The sequence below is a fragment of the Symsagittifera roscoffensis genome, chromosome 10 (genome assembly GCF_963678635.1).
Source record: "Symsagittifera roscoffensis chromosome 10, txSymRosc1.1, whole genome shotgun sequence".
Classification (NCBI taxonomy): domain Eukaryota; kingdom Metazoa; phylum Xenacoelomorpha; order Acoela; family Convolutidae; genus Symsagittifera; species Symsagittifera roscoffensis.
In genome coordinates this window covers 3786816-3809631 of record NC_087071.1, presented here as the reverse complement: position 1 = coordinate 3809631, position 22816 = coordinate 3786816, and the positions used below count along the sequence as shown (strand labels likewise).

The following is a 22816-nucleotide window of genomic DNA, read 5'->3' as shown; positions in this document are numbered from 1 at the left end:
CAAAAACTTTCTTCAAACAATTTTGAAAAAAGTTTTTTGATTTTTTTTTGAATTTTCAAACGATTTTTTTTAAAAGTTTTTCTAGTCATTTTTTAAAAAAACTTTATTTCAGTTGTGCTATTTTGCTATGACTGTCGAATGTGCCTAAGTTTTTTTCGTTCAGATATTTTCATAAAACCACGCAGAAAAACGGCACTAATGTGAAAAAACTTTTTTTGGTGTTTTAAGATTATGGTCGGGGATTCTGTGCTACTCGCACAGTAACCGGCTATCCTTGAGTGTTTTTAAAATCAGGTAAAAACAGCTTTTTGTTTTTAAAACAATGTATATAATATTCATGAAAACACTGGGCGTTGTAATTTTTTGAGTTTGCAGCATGGAAGGAAAACATAGCTTGATAGTCTTTCGGACAAAAATTTGCCACAAAAATTGTTTGTTGTATCTTCTAGGCAACCTAGGTTTAGAAAAACTATATGCAAAGTATCAAACAACTTAAAATGTTCATAATTAAATTATCTTGAAACTAATTTTCAAATCCTTTTTCAGAGTGATATTTAACTCTAATTTTGAAACAATAAAAGCTTACTTAACCTCAAAAAAAAACAACGAGTTTTAAACTCAGCCAGTAAATTTATTAAAAATTCAGTTTCTAGGAACAACAAAGTTGAATAAGAAGATAAAGTTTATTAATATTAACATTAACTAAACAAGAGTAAAATTTCTAAATCTCGGGAATTTTAACGAAATGATATCCAGAAGCTAAACTAAGATTTCAAAACCGCTATATTTGATTTAGTTGTACGTCAGATAATCCCCAAAGTCTTATCAAATTATTGAAAGAAGTTGTTGGTTAATTCTTATTACTAAATTTTACGAAGAAGTTTTATTTGAGGCAATAGATTTCCAAACTGGATTTAAATAAATAACTTTGATTAAATAAATGCCGTAGAATAATTTGGTATATGAAAACTTAACTAAAAGTTTCGGAACCTTTGAGAATTTGGGTTACGTTAGAAGATTATGCGTGAAAAGTGAAAGTGAAATTGATCAAGTTTTGGAGATTTTATCTTTTTTTAAATAACAGCAACAAACGTTTATAATACAAGACATTAAAAAGTAGTGCTAATACCGGCTTATCCGATGGTATAAAATTTAAAGATAGTATATTAAAAATCTGAAAAAAAAAATTGAATTGTTTTCTGTCCTACAGGAATTGTGAACGAACTTTCTTGTTTTGCTTCAAAATAGAGGGCTTAATTCAAATGGGAACAAAAAGCTTTTAATTCGCTTTATTTCCTCATCAAAGGAAATATCTCAGGAGATTGTATTGATTAGTCTGCCAAAATCCACCTCAGATAGAGGACTTTTTAAATGCAGTTGACAGCTTGCTGACCTTTTCAACTCACTACAATTTTCAGGGTACTTTTTTAAACGGTCTGAACAAAATTTGAGTGCGTTACTTCAAGACTTATTTCTTTTTTTTTCTATTTCAAGTCTCAAGGGGGAAATTTTAGACAGTTTTGACAGATTTGGAACCTTTTTTTCGGTCTGAGGAAGTTTAAAAAGTGAAAAAAAAATTACATGTGCGAATTCTCGAATTCTTTGCTCTTTTTTGAAAAGTTTGTTGACTTTTTTTTGCATTCAGCTGAGTACGAGAGGGCAATTATGAGACTTTGTTTGGGGAAAAAACAATTCTGACCACGTGACGTCGGGTTGGTTTCTCAAAAGAGCTCGTAGGTGATGAAAACTTGCATCATGATAAAAACCTTCTTCCTTTATTCTGATTTTTAGAAGAAAAAAATCAAAGCTGTTCCGCTGTCAAGAAATATTGGTCCTAATTTTTCTATTTTTCACTATGAAAAAAAAAAACATCTAGTTTTTTCTCAGCAACTATTGTGTCATTGTTCCGACCATTTGAAAAATGGGGAGGAACTTTTTATACAGGTGTGTTTTAGTTTTTTTCTTTTTTTGTTTTCCACGCAAAATCAGGAACCGCAAATAATCATTAGACTGGGTTGAGTGATTTATTATATTTAAGACTTTTCAGTCGTGTTTCGAACGACATCAAAAAATTCCCATTGTGAGAAAAAACCGGATTGAAGTTTTTGATGTTTCGTCTTTTTTCGACCAAGTAAAGCGATCGAGAAACGTTCTTTATGTATGAAAAATACAATTTGGCTAAAAGATGATAATTTGACTAGAAAAAAAATATATAATTTTAGATGCCTTATTTAGCGCGTCTCTGGCAAAAATCATTTATACGGTTCGATAAAAAATCATTAATTATAAAAACACTTGAAAAAACGAAAAGTTACGAAGAAAGCAAAATATTGCTTTAAGCTTGCCAAAAACTGCAGCGTCTCGCTTGATTCTTCAGAAGAATGCTAGAGTTGCAACAGAAAAAAAAAACGATTTGAAAGTATTTTGCGCAGAAAATTTCCTATTTTTTGCATGCAAGAGCACTGGCGCCATGCCTTCGGCAATAAAAAAAATACTAATAATTAGACGTTTTTTGCTCAAAAACTTGACAAATAAGGCAAATTCTTTGGCTTTGTGACTAGTTTTGACTGGAAATAAAATTTTAGTGTTGTCGATAAAATAAAGGCTGGTAAGCAGAAGTTACTGTTTCAATATTAGAACTTCTGGACTGCGTAAATCTTGCAATAAATTGACGTTGGATTGTAGTTTTATTAAGAAGATCAATTCCAAGTCAAAGTTTGGTTGAGAAAAGGGCCAATTTAAGACTGGTTGCAGGGGGATCAAAAGATTGATTTAAGGAGTGGAAATATGGGGCAATCTGAAAATAAAACATTTTTGCAGTTCTGGGAGTAAGAATAGAAGTAATATAATCGATAATTTATTAATTTAAAGCTGCTTGCAGAGTATAGTGACCCTAAAGTCAAATCCTCTAATTAAATTATGTTTGGAACCAATAAATTTTTAATACACCAAATGAAAATCAAGTGTTTGTAGGTCAAAGCACTTTATTTTGTAAAATGCCTATTTGCAATTTTATTAACTATGAAAAATACCACGCCCGTCCCCCCCCCCCCCCTCAGGGATTCGACCCCTTGCCGACCTAAAGGTATCCATTTTTAGCTGACTGACCCTAAATGACTGACGCCCCCCCTCGAGAAAATCCTAGATCCACCCTTGCCTCAATATGTTGAAGCGAAAAATATACTAGATTTGTTATATAGTAGGCGGTCTCTCAAAAAATGTTTTCGTAAAAGAATTCTTCATTCGTAAATTTTGTTTTTGTAATAACTTCATTTGGAAACAGTTTATTATTAATATTATTGTTGAGAACCCAGTCTTCTAGTTAAGAAACAGAGCTAAGAAGGCTTTTTACTAATTCAGTTCTTAAGTTATCGTCAGAGAAGCTTACTGATATGGAAAACCTAGCTTTAAGTCAGGCCTTAAATTTCAAATCAAGGTATTAAATTTCAAATCAAGGCTATTTACGTCAGTAAGTATTTAATCGGAGCGAAGCTCTAGAAATTGTAGTCTATATTTCTTTTATACCGGGATTAATTGAAATGAAAATTCAGGATATAGACGAAATTTAATTTACTCCTCCATCCTTAAACCACAAATTTTAACCACAAACATGCTTAGCCCTTAAAATATATAGACCAAATGGAAAGCCCCCCTAAACCAATGGGGGGAGAGGAGATTGTTCACATGGTCCAAATCTATTTTTTATTATTGAGTAGTAGAAGATAAGGCAAGTATGGTATTCAAGGGCGTGCGCAGAAATTTTTGTAGGCGGGCGGGGCGGTTTTTCGAAAAAAAACTTGAAAATTTTGTCGACCTTTTTTTAGGTTGATCAATTTGATTTTCAGAGCTCTCTGAAAATAGTATAAGGATTCCATTTTGTAAGGTAATTTTTGCGGCAGGTAATTTTTTGGAAAAAAAACGCTAAAAAATATTGGCGTCAAAGGCGCCTTACGAAAATTTTTGAGGTTGGTTAGCCCAAAATGGATTTCGTTAAATTATACCTAAGGGGAGACCCGTCGAAACAATTTTTTGGCAACCATAATTGGTGGGGGCGGCACGATACTGTACTGATATCCCCCTCGGCACGGTACTGATGTCGTTACGATATGGGATTCAACAATTCAAAAAAACGCCGACTAATTTTTGAAGTAAGTGCTTATAATATTCTTAAATAAGCGTGAAGAGGGTCAATGATGGCCCTACCCCAACCCAATCTTCTTCCGGCCGATTTTACAAAGATGCAATGAATTATGCTATCGTGATTTATGAAGTTATAGGTAAAGGAGCGCCGACAAAAAAACACTTTTTAAAATCAACAATCCAGAAAAAATGCAGTTTTAACCAAACACAATTACCTGCGGTGCTTATCTTATGGAAAAGTATTTTGTTTCTGAAAGTGTAAAGCTAAAAAATCAAAATTGCCGCACCTGAAAAAAAGTTGCTCCTCTGTGTAAGATTTTCTAAGCATGCTTTTTTATACTTACTTAATGAAATGAAAGCGCCAGATTTTAATAATTTTGGAAATAGTTGTGCCAAAAGACTACAAACCAGTTCTCCAGCGCTTATTCACATTTTAGGTTATCGAACAGTTTGCAAAAGAGACAAAAAGCTTTTATGCTTTCATCAATTCCTTTCTATTCTAATGGAATGAAAGCATATTATTTGCTTTTATATTGATTATCGCCTAGAAACCTTGCGTATAAATAGATCAGTTTTTTGTTGACCGAAAGATAGAATGGCAGAAAGATTTCAGCCAATCGAAGCGTATAAAAAGATCAAAGTTCGGACTGAATTTAATTTATATTTACAAATTCGAGAAGACGAACTTCGGATTGGCTGGTAGAAGATTTCTCTCTACACCATTTCGGGTTGACTATCCATACAAAATTATGGTTTATCATACAATTCCATACATAGAAACTATGGAAAAAGGCTCATTTTTCAAGTTTTAAACAGGTTTTTAAAATTATTTTGTAGATTTAAACCAAAGTTTTGCCTGTCACGACCTTGGCGCTCTCTTGTCATCCATAAAATAATTTTGTTCTTCGGATGAAAAATACTTCGCATGGGAAGATTGTATACTATATGTTTATCTATGAGACTTTTTTCAAAAATCAATTAAAAAGTTTTGTACGTATTTAATATTAGTTTGCAACGGCTATATATTGATTGAGAGCGTTTTCTCATTACAAAAAAATGATTTTGTTTTTTAACGAAAAATAGCGTATCTTACCTTTTCCAAACATAAAATTTTTTTGGCAATCTTTATGTGGAAAAAAAGCCTGATTTCAACATTTAGGTTGAACATCTTTCTTTACACTTGCGAATCGAGTGTATTATTTTAAACCTTCTTTTTTTCAACTTAATTCGCAACTATTGGTGCCACTTTTGGGGCACATTTACAGCTTTTTCATAGCATGTGCTTTGACATTCGAATAGTAATAAGCTAACGCATCCGTGGCTGAGTGGTTAGTGCGTGAGACTCAAATTTGTTACGTCGCAGATTCGAATCCTACACGTAGCCGAGTTTTTGCTAATTCGAGGTTTATTTCTACTCTTTCTTAATTCACTTGTTAGAGCCTCTTTTCGGTCGTGTTCTCGCAAGTGTTTGCGAAGCACAGTTTTGCCTATGTGTCTACCTTTAGTCGCAAAATCATTTCCATGCGAAAAAAATTGTTTCCTAATAAAAATTGCGTTGAAAATTGCAATATTTGCCTTAAACAGTCCAGGCTTTACACAAAATAATCAAATACCTCTATGAATGCTTGTTTTCTTATGATAAGATATCAATAAATATGTCAAAAAATTAGACAGCCCACAATTTTAAACCTCAAAATTTTTCCAAGAATAATGTTACTAACCATATACTGAAGGCTAAGATTTTTTATATGACGCTCTGATATACAAGTTTACGAATCAGATGGAAAATCTTCAAATGCAAAGTATCTGAGAGATTCCTACACTTAAATGTATTATTGGTGTAAATGAAAAGCCCCTTTGTTTCTGTGGTCTTCGACAAAAACTTATGTTAACCTCAAAAGCCGTGGAAATTTTTTTTCATTTATTTAACTAGCAAGAGAAAATGCATATCATACAATTTTAAATTCTTTGTAATTGAATAATTAACATTTGTTGTTTATGCCAACCCATGCTTCTGTTACGTTCAAAAATTTCCGACCAAAAAAATTCAAAGTTCTCACAAAAAGTTCAGGTATAACAAATTTTTGCCTGTCTACAGCCAAGTTCGGCTATAACAAATTTTTGCGTCCTTTTCATAGCAGTTTGATCGTACTTTTATTTTCTGAGTCGCTAAAAACTTAGACATATTTTTTTTTGTATATAAACAAGATTTAACTGGTTGTATAATGATTGGTTACTAAAAATACTTTAAATTATTAATAACCAAGCATCTGAATTATATAAGCTTGATCAGCAACCAGATTGTAAAAGATCCAATTACGCAGGTCTTAAAAAATACATTTTGTAACGAACAAGAGATCTAAAAGTATACAGAAACCGAATTCATTTCATTTTTTCGAATCGTGCTAATCATTTTTAGAAAAATTTTTTTATCGACTCCATAAATACTGACTGTGTCGACACCTTAATTGCTTTTTTGTCAACTCCAGCTTTTGCTTCCCCAACGTTTTTCGTTTAGCAACCATGGCGCATTGATATTCCTTTAGATTCATTTTCACGCAAGGGAAAAAATAGCCGATGGAGCAAAATTGGCTCGCATGCAAAACGCTACGCCGCCTTCGTGCCATTGAGTTAAATGGATTTATGTTATTCCAAAAACAATATAATTCTAAGTGTGGGTTACAAAAACTGATCAAGTAACGAACTGATTGTCAAAGCTTAAGCGTCCAAAAAACTTCACAAATTGTTACTCAGAAAAACAAAAACACAGAACTTTCTTCGCAATTCTTCTGCTTTGATTAAAATGAAGCCAATTTAACAAGTTAATTCGAGATAAGATTAGAAAAAATTCTCAAAAATTAAAAATCAAAACTGGTGTTGGTGTATTTTGCCTAGATTTTTGTTCCAACTACAGTAAACTAAGAAAAGTTTTTAGTTTTTCTGGTTACCAGGAGTGTCTTTAAATGACCACCACAAAAAGTAAACCTTTTTTCTAAAATTGTTGGAGTAACACATGAAAACTCACGAAGCATTATCATGTCAATGGATATCTGAGAAGAATTACTATTAAAGTATTTAAAAAAAAGGAGCATACTAATCCAAATGGACTGTTTCGGAATTTTTTTACTGAGCATTTCTATAACTTAAAGAAAATTGAGATAGAACAAAATATCGCCGTATTGAGGAAGCGCAACATGATTCGAGCACGCTGACCAGAACTCGCCTTTGTAGAACTTTTAACGAAAAATCGTACAAGTTCTCACAAAATTTGGCTCGAAGAATGTTACACGAAAAGTTTTATTCAGTTAAGAAAGTTGTAAATTATGTTCAATTTTCCTTATAATGTTTTTGTAAACGTACTTTCCTAGATTTTTTCAGAAATAATAAGCAGATACAAAGTGCTTCGCTATCGCAGAGTAAAGTACCAGCCATTAATAGGACACTTTTTTGCGCATAATGAAAATAATACAACACGTTCTGAGATTTTAAAAAAAAAACATGATTGATTTGATCGAAGCCATTTCTCTGACCCCAAACTGAATGTTATTCGCCAAACATGTGTAATTAAATAAAATATTTTTTTTTTCAGAAATTTTCGTATCCAAATGTGTAAATTACAAACGCAATTTGAAAAAATTTCACGTCAATTAATCCGAAAAATTGTACATTTTTTAAATTGAGTTGATTTGTAGTAATTTAATATTAGTAATTTTTAATCTTCTGGTGAAAAATAATTGTTTCGTGTTTCATAAATTTCGGCTGAAAAGTTCATTCCTTTTTTACAACCAGAGAGAAAAACATCAAATCTTATCAGAAATTCTAAGGGTCTGTAAAAAATAAAACATAAATTTTGCCATAAATTTCGTAACAAAATTTTTGCAAGTAGCTCCGCAACTGTCAAACAGCAGTGGTTCTCCGTTAATAGCTTGCATGTTGGTCCCGTCCCAAGTGAATAAAAACTCCTACAATACAGAACTATTTTAAATCCTCTTTGTCTGTGATTTAGGATTTCCTAGTGTCCTAAATTTCCTACCTGTTGAAAGCATGTGATTCCCAATTTCCAGAATACCCATTACAACAATAGATTCGCCGTTGTGTATTTTAGCCCCGGTGCCCAGCCCATTGTACGTTTGAGGGCATAAGTTTCTACTGTAGAAAACTGGCATCAATTTTTTTGTCAGTTCTCTGACTAATTAAGACAAGTTATTGAGAGTCCACCTCCCACAACAGTTTCACCTTTAATTTAGTTCACCAGCGGATTTAGGGGGGGGGGGGCGTTCGGTGCTATTATTTACAAGTTTTGAGGGAAAGCGCGCACCGAAAAAAACGTAATTATTTTTGGTCAAATTTTCAAAAAAGTGCCCAAAACGCCTGTTTTCGCCTGTTTTTTTTTCAAAGTTTCGTCTGCGGAGCAGAACATTTGTACAAAATAGGGTCTTTTTTGGTGATTTGAGAGAGCTCGGAAAATCAATTTGGTTCACCTAAAAATATTCGATTGAATTTCGAAACTTTTTTTGATAATCCGACCCCCCCCTTGATAAAATCCTAGATCCCCCCGCTGTGTTTTAGTTCTATACTTTTAACGTCATTTCGGCAATTTGACTTCTCGATCTCACAGTTTTCTATCTAATTCAGTTGCTCTTACTAAAAAAAATTACCGCTATTATGTCAAAAAAAATGAAAAAAAAACATGATTTTTTTTTTCGATTTTCTTTTAACTTTGTCCTTTATTTTCGAGTGTTGTCTTGAATCAGCGTGGTCGGAACATTCTGTGTCACGTGCACATCTACTGGTTGTCCTTTTTGTATTTAAAATTGTGTCGAAAACTGAGAACCTACCTTGATTTCATTTTGAACATATGTAAATGGAGCTTTGAATTGGTTTTTGGGGCCAAGTCGGACAGACGAAACAGCTAATAAAATATAACTAGAAGTAATAAATCAAAGAGACTTTTGCAAGGGTATTTATCAGTCTGAAGGCTACAAAATAAGAGTAAAATAATACTACTTTGAAATCATAATACGTATTTTGCTGATTTGCATTTCCTCTTTCAAACAGAAGGGTAAAATTTATGTTTCCCGCTATCTCATTAATGCCAGGAAAGTGTCAAATTTGTCTCTAGATTGGATTGAAGATTGTGGTGCTTTTATGAATAATCTCCGGCTTAAATTTGCTGTTTTCTGTGCATTACAAATAAAACATGCGTTTGTTTTCATCCCTAAGTAATTTTCCCTTTTTTTTTTGCTTATTTGTCTATTTTCTATTTATTCGTAACTTTCTTGTGACAGCAAATCAGCAAAAATTCCCAATGAAACTGTAAGTTAAATTTTTTTAGACGCCAAAACTAAACAAGTTTGCGAATTTTGACTTTAAATTACAACTAGATTTTAAAAACAGATTACAAGGTTATGACAAAAACCGGTAAACAGAGTAAGAAATGTTGGTAAACATTTTTTGTTGATAGAAATTAAATGAATTTGAAATTCAATGCATCTTTTTAAAGCCGCATTCAGGGAAACAGATTTCACTTCAAATGCAAATTTGAGCTTCGGGTTAAGGAAAAAAGCGAACATGTGATCAGACAACCCCAATTCTGGTAGCGTCTCTGGCTAAAATTTTGGTATGAAAGATGTAATCAAATTAGTGAGAACAAGATTTGCAGCACTACAAAAACAATTCATTAAGAAAGAATGAAATAGAATCCTAAGAAACCTAAAATTAATTTGGGTGTCTTTGATATCAAAAATGTTGAAATGGATTAGAAAAATTGAAAATTCAATCCGAAAAGGCAAAATATCCCCGAGCTATTAGATGAAAAATGAAATAATGAAATTAATGGTGAGCTTTTGTCAAACCGAGATACGATTTCCCATTTTCTTTGCCTTTTGTTCAATTTTTTAACAAAAATACAAGTATTTCTTTTTCCAGGAATGAATATAGCATCATGTCTTTAATCTATATACTTACTGTTGTGTTGGGTGGAAAGAGAGCCGACGGGACTTTAAGTCGAAATGACATCTGATCGAAATTTATGTAATTAGGTGATTGATAATGTTGATAAAATGAGTGTAAATTAGTTTTTTGACATTTACAAAGAGTTTGATCGATTACAATAATTGATTGGTACTAAAAGATGACTGGAACTTTTATCAGGCATTTAAATGAACCTGCCTTTGATTACAATGTATAAAATTCGAACTGAAAGTTTTATTTTTTATGTGTTTTGTAATAACATTCCATAACGTCCATGTATTTCTTATAAGCAATGGATCATATAAAGATAGCATATTAAATTTGAATAAATTCTCAATCTACGTGTTCTTGATTTTATGAAATTTCACATTTTTGAAAAAAAAATAGCCTGCAGTGCTTATTTTTTAAAAATCGGCTTGAAATCCCGTCGGCCTCATGTCCGGCACCTTTTCGTTATTTCACGCAGCTTTTTGTTTTATAATAAACAAAAAGTTTTGAAAGCAAATTGAGTGAATGCGAATAAGATTAACGCAATAAATTTTAGTAAAAGGGGGCGTTTAAAATGACAAAACTGGTAAAAATTCCAACTAGCATTCAAAACTTTGTTCTGTATTTCATCTTATTCAAATTTAGCGTGTGACAGAGCTGAATTAATAGTTTCCCGATAAGCCATAAATTTGCCGGTGAATTACATTGACCATGATAAAAAGCAAAATGCAAAAACAAACATCGATTTCGATTTCACACAGAATTATCCAGAAAATAATTCTTGCTCCGCAGCATTTACATTCAGTGCGAATAGTGTATTTTGCGTAAATTAGTATTTTTATGTGTTGTTTTTTGATATCGAAGGTGCTTCTTCTACTCGAGCCCTCACGGAATTGAGTTCACTCTGATTTGACAAAAATTGATCGTTATTCGTTGAAAATTATTTCATCGCGTCTCATATCTTTATTGCCATTTTATCTATATGCCGTTTATCGGTCCCCAAAACAATCTTTATAATGGCATCTTGTCGGAAAAAATACTACTAACTCGGCAAAATGAACTTATGAAACCAAAGGTTCTTATGCGCAACGCGTAGGAAGCAAAGAAACCCAGATTTTTTCTTTCAAATTAAATTCAGTTCACCAGCTGGGCCAGCATATAAACGCAAAGCAAATAAATTAGTTTGTGGGTTGTACTTAATTACGGGACTAAGAAACAACACTTGTTGATAGACTTCAATTTTTGTTAACCTTTAGGCAATTTTTTTTGCATAGAACTCTTAAAATAAACTGAAAAATGCAGCCTGATGGTTATGAAAACTTTTAACATCAATTCGACCATTTTTACTATATCTTATTATAACTGTTCCTTATGATATTTACATAATGTTGATTTTAAAAAATCCCAAAAATTTTGTTCAAATTTAGTTTGTGATAATCACTGTCTGTGTTTACACATGCAGAGCAAAAAGTATTCGTACGAAATTTCTTTTTTTTCCAATCTAATTCTCAAATAAAAGTGCTACTTTTGGTGGCACTTTTAAATCGTTAGACTGCGGTAGCAGTATAATATCATATAAGCTTTGACATTTGACTAGTAAAAATGTCACACATCTGATGCATTTTGAATTCATCAAATGAATCGAAAAAAATTATTCGTGTCAAAAAGTCGTACAATTATAAAAAGCTCGATTTCAGATATTTTCCAACTCATTTTATAATTTATACATAATTTGGCTCTAGGCTTTCAATTTATTACCTGCAAAATTGTGTCTTTTTGTATTTGCTGCTAATTTTGCTGCATCGAATTAGCAATTTATTAGCATATGTTGCTGCGTTATTATTGGCTAGTTTTTGAGGGTTTTAAGTTGAGTGGTTAGTGCGTGAAACGCATATTTGCTAGGTCTCAGTTTCGAATCCGACACGTATCTGAGTTTATGCTAATTCGAAGCTTCTTTCTTTTTTTTTCTTATTTCACTTGATGGAGCTGTTTTTTGGTGGTGTTCTCGCAATTGTTTGCAAGCGCAGGTTCGCCTCTCTATTAAACTTTTTAATTATCATATAAGAAAATCAGAGAGGGCGAAAAAAGAATATAGATTTCAACGAAAAAATTATATATTTCAATGAAAAAAATATAGATTTCGAAAGATATATGATGGTTTTAGTACCTGTTTGAATGTTTTTCATCTGCTGCATCAAAACCATTAAATAGTTCCAAAAATCATCGTCACCTTACCTTCAGTTTTTCAAATTTTAAAAAAATGTATATTGTGTAGTTTAAAAACTCGTTGGCGCAAAAATTTTGAAGAAAAAAGAAATTTTTTTTAAGCTTTGAGTGATTTTGTTTTTCGCAACATTTTTGACTTCTCAAATAACCATTTCTTCTATTTTTCTATTTTTTTAAACATATATTGAGATCTGATTTATGCTAAATTATCGTGCGTGATCCATAGTTAAACGATATATGTTTTCGAAATCGAAATAAAGATCAGCTAGCCGACAGACGACCAATCAATAATAATAATTCGAAGTTTGCTTGTTTCAAGCCTCACTTGGCTTTCATAGGTTTTTTAACATAAATTTGAGAAGAAAAAAAATTAAAAGTAGTACCAAGATTAGCGTTAGAATAAGATTGTGCAGGAACTTATCAGGCTGAAAGTAGATAGCGTGTTTTTAATAGTGAAAACTACTCAACGAGATAAGACTGTCGGTCATAACACATCTTGAGTTAATCATTAAACAAAAGTGCTCGTATCAGGGCCATGCCCTAAATGTTCCGACTGCCTTTTAAGGTCTATGGAGCAGTAATAACTTGAATAAATTAAATGTAATAGAATAAAATGTTTTAAATTTTTTTTTGAGGTTTTGTAAAACCCCACACGCCATATAAAGTACAAAGGGATAGATTTCGCCCCTAGTAACAAACCAATTATGGAAAAAAAGCTTCCTTCAACCCATTTGGAACAATTTCTAAGACGAATTGAATCTCCGCTTACGCGTGAATAGCGCGAAACTTATCGCGCGTTAATTGTCCTAAATTGGCCAAAATTGAAATTTTTAAACCCCCATAACTGTACAGAAAATGATCACAGGTGAAATAAATTTTCAAACTTACGCTCAAGATATCAATACTTTTTGAAGGACATACAAAAATTCCTTCAAAAAGGGCCAATTGAAAAAGTCGAAATTTGTCTGAAGAAAAGGACCACCCCGAGCACAAATATTCCGTTACTTTCGTTACGAAAAGCGGAACAATAAATTATTTCTTTTTGTATTAGTTTTAAAATGGGTTTTTCAATATATAATTTAATAATTCAAATATATTGAGCCATCCCTCGTGCTCAGCAGTGATTTGCCGTAAACTATAATAAAAACTATGATTAGAAAGTTGTAATCCATTTTGTCAAATTTAATGATTTTTATTCTAGTTTTCAACGCTGGGTTCTATTTTTTGCTCAACATGAGCAGTGAATCATTTAAATTGAACAACAGGGGCAGATTTAGAAGAGATATGCCCCCCTCTGGGAATCAAAAACCCCCTGCGACCATTTTGGCGCCAATTTATCTTAATTGTGAGGTCAAAGCGCACGCCAAAAAACGCGCAATTTTTTTATTGCAATTTGGCTTTTATAGTGATTAAGAGCTCAGAAAATTACCGTTGAGAAAATCTGTCCTCTTCCTCGAGAAAATCCTAGATCCGCCCCTGCTTGACATTTCTTACTCTTTAATAGTGTGCATATAGTGTATACATTCCTTGATTGCAATTTTTTTTCACATGAATTTTTGCTTGAAATATAATTTTTGTCTTGTTTAGGTGGACTTCGGAAACATTGACTTTGCGGATGCTGGTAAGTTTATGAACTAACTCATAAAATAAACCGAAGGTTACAAGGTGTTATAGTGGTTATAAGCTATAGCGCAATCCCCCCCTTTGCTCCCCCTCAGAGATTCGACGTACTATTTTGAGATATCCATTTTTGGCTGAACGACCCTAAATTTTTTCTAATGGTGAAAAATGCAAATAATAAAACAAGCTTTTTCATATCTTATATTTCAAAACACAGAAATTATGAACTTAGCTATGAATTTTATTGGATGCTTAGATACAAATCAGTAGCTGATAGGGGGGGGGGGGAGGGAGAGGGGAGGGGGTGGAGGTCACCCTCCTTCCTCAGGGATTCGACCTTCTGCTCCCTTTGTACTATTTTGAGATATCCATTTTTGGCTGGCTGACCCTTAAACTTTTTCCAAAGGCTCCTTTGGCGCCAGTATATACTGATCTTGAGAGGAGATTTTTTGGTCGAAACTGTCAAAAAGTGCCTAAAACCGCGTTTTTTCGGCCTGTTTTTTCAAAAATTTGCCTGTGGCGCACAAAATGAGGCAAAAAAGCTAGTGATTTCGAAGAGCTCAGAAAATCAAAATCAATTAAGTCAACGAAAGTCGAATCCCCCCTCCACCCCCCCGCTCGAGAAAATCCTAGATCCGCATACAGCTAGTTTATTGCATGTAACTTTCCCTAACAATTTACAAGTAACAATGTACAATTATGTTAATAAAAACTATTCAAGTATTACAAGTAAATAATTGAGTTTTGCCGATTTTTAAGATCGCAACAGAAAGTCTTCGATTCAAGTGTTCTTCTTCAAAACAACACTGGGTTTGAACACCAACAGAATCATAACCTAGTTTATAAGAACTAACTAATCATCACCGGTGGTAACACCTTGCACCGTGGATTATTCAGAGACTGGTTTGATAATCATCCCTATTTATCATAAACTGCGTATCATAATTTTGGTGTTCAATCCGAAAAATAAATTTCAATTGAGTCGTAAAAAAATAACAAACTGTTAAACTTTCGAATCATTGTAGCAAACTGCACATTTGTCGTTCATGAATTTACCTAGCCTATAAAATTTGCCATAAAATCATGTAAATTAGTGGTTCGCCGTGAAAAGCTGCGCAGCTCGTGTGTTGGTCCTGTCCCTTGTAGATAGTGAGTTAAGACCGATGGGTATAACTCATAGAGTAATTTCGGATAGGGTACACCGTCTGCTCGTCACGCTATCTTATTTTCGGCCGGATAGATTCGTGCAACTTCTTAGTCTAATACCGATCCTAGTCTTACTCTTATACTATCTAGTCTCAGGTTGTTTAACTAGTCTCTGCTAGGCTCAATAGATCTAGGGTATACTGGTTTATTGCGGCTGCTGAAGTGCTCGGGAGAGTCCAACTAATTTCTAAGTTAAATTCAAATCTCTCTGGTGCTGAAATTACAAGTAACTTCAGCACTTACAAATAAGTGGGTTGTTAGTTAGATGGGTCATGATTGGTTAATATTAAATACTTTACATTGGTAAAACATTTAATTTATCCAATCATAAAATATAGTTTAGATCAGGTTCCACCCATCCGGGTTTTACAGAGTTTTTTAGAACAGTTCTTCTGTAATTCAAGGATGGATGATGGACGTTGGTATTTGGTGAACATCATAATTTTCTTCCGCTTCTTCTTTGTTAAGGGAGTTTCAGGAAGCTGGAGTTAGGGACATAAGACGTTGTGTTCTTCTTGTGACAACGACTGAGTCTCTGCAACAAAATCAATTCTGATTTCAGAATGGTTGGCTATGTCAGGTTTTTCTGTTCTTCGGGGAGAACTTCTTTTGTGTCTGATCTAGCTTGGGAATGGCGTGGAGATTGTGCGTGGAGGGGATGCCTGGTTACTCGGATCTGTACGTACACTTGGGTCATCGAGGTGGTCATTGGTCTGGTTCAATGAAGTCCTTTTCTGCGAGGTCAAGTCGTACTCTAAATCCTTTGAGTTGTGATTGTGAGCGGCATATTGATTGTAGTTGGTCATTCTCTCTCGAGTGTGGTGGGGTCGTTTTGTCTTTTGATGTTCGTCCTTGGTGTTGTATTCTGATCTATGTATTGTATCATGTGATTTTACATTTTATAAAACTTTTATTAGTTTAATATTTTTTAATTATGATTTTAGTTAGTTGTTTTCACAAAAGCTTTTTGTTTTAGTTCTGTTATTTTGAAGAGTTACTCACACTTGAGTAGCTCTTATTAAAAATAGAGGTGTGGTCACAAAGCGTGGATGTAGCACGGTGGGTTAGGCCGGCTATAGAGCATGCTCAGGACGTCCTTCCTGGTGGGTTAGGCCAGGAGTGGGAGTATGATTTCATGCGGTTTTTGTGAGGGGTCCTGTTATGTGACAACGTTTTATGTTGGGTTTGTTGTGGTTTTTCTTATGTTTTGTTGGTTGTGTCCTTTTTTCAAAAATCAAATTGTTTGTGGTATGGGTTTGTCTTTCGACTTTTTTGTGTTTTATTATTTCTTTCTTAGACTTTATAATAGTCTTCAAAAGAATAAATTATCCAGTTTTAAACTGGGTTAATCCGGTTTGGGTACCGTTGGTTTCCTTTTCTTAGTCATGCTGTTATTCTATGATTTGTGGTATTTAGTAAGCTGCGTTGGTTAGTTTTGTTTAGTATATGATTCCTTTCCAACCGGGTTAAAGGAAAGTTTGAAACATGTTATTATATGTTAGAGTTGTTGAGTGTGAAAACTTGAAACTGAAATTCATTATTTTAAACAATTCTTCGTGGGCGAGCTGTGCGAGTGTGGATAGAATTTCTGTGCGAATGAATGAAAATATCAAAAGGTTAGTACTGCAATTGCATTTTATTAATTTACTGCATAGAATTTGGAAATTTACTGCTAGTTATGGGGGAATTTTAAGATACAAATTTTCATTATAATTAGATTTACTGCTTGTGGGGAAAATTTTAGAAATGAATTTACTGCATTGGTATTAAATTTATAAATTTATAAGTGTAAGAGATTAATAGAATTTTTGAAATCTGTTTGATGAAATTTGCGATTTTTATTTTTCTTTTGTGGTTTTTGTAGGTGATCGTCGGATGAAGGCTAAAAATCTAAAGAAAACATGAATAAAGTATGGTAAGTTTTTAATATTTCAATTAGTTAGTTATATTCATTTAATTCATACTTACCTGTTAGTCGTCGGGGAAAAAACCGTGGGGGAAGATGTCGTGAATTAGTTCTGAAGTTGTTAGTAGTTTAGCTAAGATGCGGATGATATTTTTAGTCTGAAGCAGTGGCCAAAGCAATTGAAGTGCCTTAATAGTGGTTAGTTCTTCAGTGCCAACTGCAAACTCATAAGGTGTGTTTTGGATTAGATTATATAATTTGTGATTGAATTTAGTGTTGTGGATGAATTCTAAAATTGGGATTTCTATAGGTTGTACAAACTCGTGCGGGATAAGGAAGGGTCGGGATTCTTCGGCGTTGAAGGTCTTGGTGATGGGACAGAAGATGTACATTTGGGTTATGGGGTCATAATTACGAAGAATACCATGAAGGTTAGTATCTTTAATGCAATATGTGAAGTTTAGGAAAAATGGTGAAGTGTATTTGGAATTTATGAATTGAAAGCGATGGTGTGGTTGTCTAGAGGGTGTGTGTAGGTCAAAGTGATTTTGGATGAAGCGATAATAACTATATGTGTGGGTTTGTTTAGTGCGCAACATAATATCGTGTGAGCAGTGTAAATCTCTTTCGTGTGGTGCAAGGAAATGAAAGGTTAGTGAAAATATTTGGAAGCGTTCTTTAAAACTTTCGTATGCTTGTGTGTCTGTTAGTGCTTCTGAAATAATGTGGTCAAACTTGCGATCGAAGATATTTAGTGTAAATACATATGGTGTTTTAATGAAAAATTTCTCGGTGATTTGTGGATTAGCGAAACGATCGTCGTCTAAGAATTGATCTTGGTTAGCTCTGATGATGTTGTGATCATAGTATTCGAGTGTATATTCGTTAGCTCTAGGTGCAGTGTGTGTTTTTAGTGATTTTTTATATCCAACGTAAGTAAATTGTCTAGCGGTTAGTGGTGTAGTGAGTCGATATAGCATGTCCGTATTTCGCTCTATATCGATGTGAGTGTTAGATAAAGGTAAGCAAAGAGGGTTAGTAAAATGATAATATGAGGTCCAAGAGAGAGTGGGCATTAAAACGTATTCGTCTACAAAGTTGCGTGTTTCGTTAGTGTCGTGGGGGGTGTTTAAGGTGTATTGTGGGAATGAGGGTAAGGTGATGGCTAAAAATTCTTTTGTGTTAGTATGCTTGGGGTGGTTGATGTATTCACGGGCTGTTCCTGGTTTTGCTGGGAAAGGATGGTTGGGGAACTTTCTTTTAAAAGTGCGGTAAGCTCTATTAGTGTTGAGTGAGGATTCAGTTGATGTGGATGATGGTGCTAATGATTCAGTATAATTTGAAGAGGGTGTAGGGGTAGGGGGGTTGGATGAATTTATAGTGGAGGAGATTTGGTTTATGGTTGGGGTATTAAGGTGGTAGGGTTGTTGTTGAAGGGTAATAAAATTGTCTAGCTCTGGGGAGATTCGGGGGGTGTCTGGAGAATGAGATGATTGGTCAGAATGGTATGAGGAGTAGGTTGGGGTAACTTGGGAAGCATAAGAGGGTGTGGGAGTGATGGGGTCAGGGTTATTGGATAATATGGGTTGAAAAGGGGGTTGAGAAAAATTAGAAGAGTTATGAAAATTATTGGATGGGGATGGTTCTGAGTCGGCAAATTCATCGGGGGTTTCAATATTCGGGTTATTGAGTTGTGAGATGGAATATAAAACTGAGGTGTGTGAATTAGTGTCGGAATTCATGCCTGATGTTACATTACTAGATGGAAAGTCGGGTGGCGGAAAAGCAAAAAGTGGTATTATTGGGATTGGAGAGGTAAGATTGGTTGGGTGGGAATTTGATCGGTGTAGTGATCCAAGTTGGCGGCTCATCGTGGGCTAAAAAAATGATTATTTTGAGACTGAAAAGCGGTGGTATGGGGTTGTTCAATAATTTGTTCATAAGTATTATCATCTTGTGACTGGTGTGTCATTATATGTTGGATGGGACTTTGTGATGTGGTGAGTCGAAAATTTGGATTATGTGTGATGGCTAAATTTCGAAAATTTCGTGGGACTAGGGATAGTGGATGGTTATTTGGTAGGGCTGGTAATTGTGGTGCCGTTGGCGTTATGTCTACATTGTTATGTTCTTCGTCGTATGTATTTTGTCGTGTTGCTATTTTTGTGTTATATTCTTTTATTTGTGCGTCTAAAAGAATTTTGTTTATAGATGTAGAAAAGATTCCAAAAAATCCTGCAAAGAGTATGCGTGCTACGCTTGCTTGTCTGTTTACTTGTGTGTGTATAGCACATGTGTTGTAGATTCCTTTTAAAAGTGAGAAAAGAAATCCAATAAAGTTAAACATTGCGTATAAAATAGTCAATTTTTCTAAGATGTAGTAGGGCCATCCTAGAAAATCGAGGATCTCATTTTTGAGTGTAACAAAGCTAAAAATGTTAATTGGTGATATATCTTGGGGACGGTATTTTTCACCGTTTAGATATATATAATCTTTAATGTCTTTAAAATATCCGCTATAGTCTTGCGTGTAGATATCGGCAAATCCTGCGGTTTCTGCAAGTTTGCGTAAATTTTGGTCTATTGATTGTCTTTGTATAGTGTCCATTTGTGTTAATAATTCTTGGAATTGTTGTGTTCTAATGTGATGTTGAATATCTGATTTTGAATAGATTCCTATTGATTGTAGGTCTATATTTGGGTTTCGAGCAATAGCGCGAATGCTTTCTGGTGAAAATTTTTTGAGTGATTGCATTAATGTGGGATATGGAGTGAGAAGATAATATTTATTTTCATCAGGGTTTAGTTGTACTACATTGTGGCTGTTTTCTGATCCACATGGGACTGCGGTATCCCAGAAATAGGTTCTTCGTGAAAGTGTATCCACGAAATGTACTTTATTCTTATAAAAGATAGGGATTCTTTTATAACATCGTTTATCTTCAAAAACGTATAGTGGTGATACTTTTTTAGTACAAGTATAAAACCATAAGATGTTTCCTTCATAGTCTAAAAAATTTGATCTATTTCCAGATAATAAGTATCCTGCATAGGGTATTTTTAATACTGCTAGTGCAAGTGATTGTAATATTTGTGTTCGTTCTAATTCGCATAGGTGGTGTAGTGTTTCTAATTCGGAGAGTGACATTTCTTGAAAAATTCGGCTAATTGTATAATCTAGTTTCATATCTAAATGAATATCATAGTGGATATTACCGAAATATGTAGTATTCATTAGTGATAATTCTTGTAAGCGTGTGCTTCTGGTGTCATGGGGTTTTAGATGTCCACCAGGTTGTCCGTTGCTTTTTTCAAAATTAACTGGTATATAGGATGTTCCTTCGTTTAGAGGATGACCTGTGGCATATGGGTCGATTTTTACTTTTCCAGTGGTCATGTCGAATCCTTTTTCGTATTCAACTAATATTTCAGAGTATTGTGTTCTGTGAAGTGGATTCCTGTATTTACATGCAAGTTCTGTTTCTTGATATATTTGAAAACGTGTCAATTTATTTTCTATATTGTCTATGTTTCTAAAATTAGAACTTAGTTTTCGTGATGGATGGACTTGTTCATATGGAATTGATTGTATAAAATATTTTTCGTGAAATTTTATCATACGAGCGTGTATTTTTGCTACTTGAAATGTTGTACATGTATCTTCGGGGAACCAAACAATTGTTGCTTGTGTTCTCGTTGTAGGGTCGCAATAACCTTGATCATTTTTACAAGGTAATCGGATTCCTTGATAGATCATTGTATTATCTGATAAATCTCGTGTTAGTTGTATTTTTTCGAGTTGTATTTTCCAATCGAAAAACATTATTTCTTGGTATCCTTTATTTTTTGTGTCTGCTTTGCAGTTTGATGGGTCATTTATACCAATGTGTGGTATCCAATGTTTATCGTGTAGGTCATAGGTTAATCGTCCGTGTGCGCCGTTATACGGGTATTTTTCGTCTAGTTTTATATGTCCTTGATGTCTTTCAAGTTGTGATTGATGTACAGAGTCTGGAAAAACTTGAAAATTAACTAACTTTCTTTGGGAGTTTTTATTTTGTGTGATGTTTAGTCTAAGTAATTCATTTTTACAATCGTCGGGATTGAGATGTAAAAGACGTTCTATATTACTTTGATAGAATGATTCATGGTCAAGTCGGTTTTTGTTTCCGTTCGAGACTTGTGAACAATGTACTTTCTTTTCGGAAAATGTTGCTGTGAATTTATAACCTGTAACTGTTGTTGCTCGGGCTTTTGAATAGAGTGTTGCTATTACATCTGTGGTTTCTATAGCTTGTGGTTCTGTTTCACATTGTGATACTTGATTTATTGCATATTTATGTAGTGTTTTTTGTTCATTTTCTTCACAATCGTAATGTGTTACTAATAAATCTTGTGGTCCTGTACGAGGAGAAGGGTTTATGTTTTGATTTGAGATTACTAGAAAAAGGAGTCGGAGAAAAATTAATAATTTTAGAATATACATGTGTATGATAATCCTGAGTATGGATTATAAAATGTAATGTAGCCAATTGTGTTTTTGGTATATCTGTCGTATTTGTATATTACTTCAGTAGTTATAAACGGTGGTGGTAGTGATTGAGCTGTTATGTTAGGTGGATTTAATGGGTAGGGATGTTGGGTAATATTATTTAACTTAACTGTTATTTCAAACTTTAATTGTAAACTGTTTTGTTGGAGTATTTGAATATTGTGATCACGGATATCGTTGTGAATATCTTGGCGATATTGTAATCTATTAAGTGCCCAGTTATGAAGGCGGTTACTTTCTTGATGTTGTCCAAATAGTGGTGGAGGTGCTGTAAATGTATTCCAATCTAGTCTTAAAGGAATATTTATTGATGATTGTTCTCGATATCTGGCGTCGAGATTATTTGGAAAATTTAAGTTAAAGAGTGGTGGTGAAAATTGGCTTATTGATGGTGTTGATGGTAGTGATAATGTTTCTGGTAGTGATGAGGATGTTGTTGTATCCGTAGAAATATCTATGGGGTCATTGACTAAATTTGGTTCACCTTGTGTAAATGAATGTGTTGTCCAATATGGTAGTCGTGATGCCTGGTTTGGGGGGTTAAAGGGATTTTCACGTATTTGTTCAGATGTTGGTGTTGAACCTAAGTAATCTGATGGTAGGCTTGAGGTGCTACGTTGTGAAAGAAGCGTAGGGGTTTCTGGTAATATACCAATGGGGTTTTCTGGAGTGTTTTGTGATGGGGATTGAGGTATATCAAAATGAACTCGGGGAGTTTGAAGATTTCTGTTTCGTCGAGGATGTATAATTTGTCTATTTATTTCGACTGTATTTTGGTTTTGACTATAATTTCTTATTCTACTTAGTTCTTGTGGTAGTGTTGGGTATAGGTTATATGTTGGTTCGCTTAAAGGTGCTTGTCGTTGAACTGGTTCTAGTGGTTCTGATAAACGAGCATGTCGTTCTTCAAAAGTGTATGGATTGTCTTGAAAAGAAATTCGTGTAGATGTTTGAGGATTTTGAGTAGTTGAAGGTGGTGTTTGGTTATCTTGGGATGATGTCGGTGAAGACTGGTTCTGTGACTGTTGGGTAGCAATTTTTGATGGATTTTTGAATTGTTACTTTAGTGGGAAGGTTTATGTTTATTATAATATTCTTCCAAAAAAAGAATTAGAAGGATTGTTGCTAGGGCAAATGTGAAGATTGCTTTCTTTATACATTTACATATTGTCAAAATGAGGGATGATAAAAATGTTATGAAAATT

General features: G+C 33.8%; 1 protein-coding gene across 1 annotated transcript in view; it reads left to right on the top strand.

Moving 5' to 3' along the window:
* The window catches only part of LOC134855604 (uncharacterized), a 90012-nt gene that overhangs the window by 37037 nt on the left and 30159 nt on the right, over positions 1–22816 (top strand). The window contains exon 16 of the mRNA XM_063872141.1: positions 13915–13948. Coding sequence (XP_063728211.1) covers positions 13915–13948 — 34 coding nt within the window. The remainder of the gene's footprint in view (positions 1–13914; positions 13949–22816) is intronic.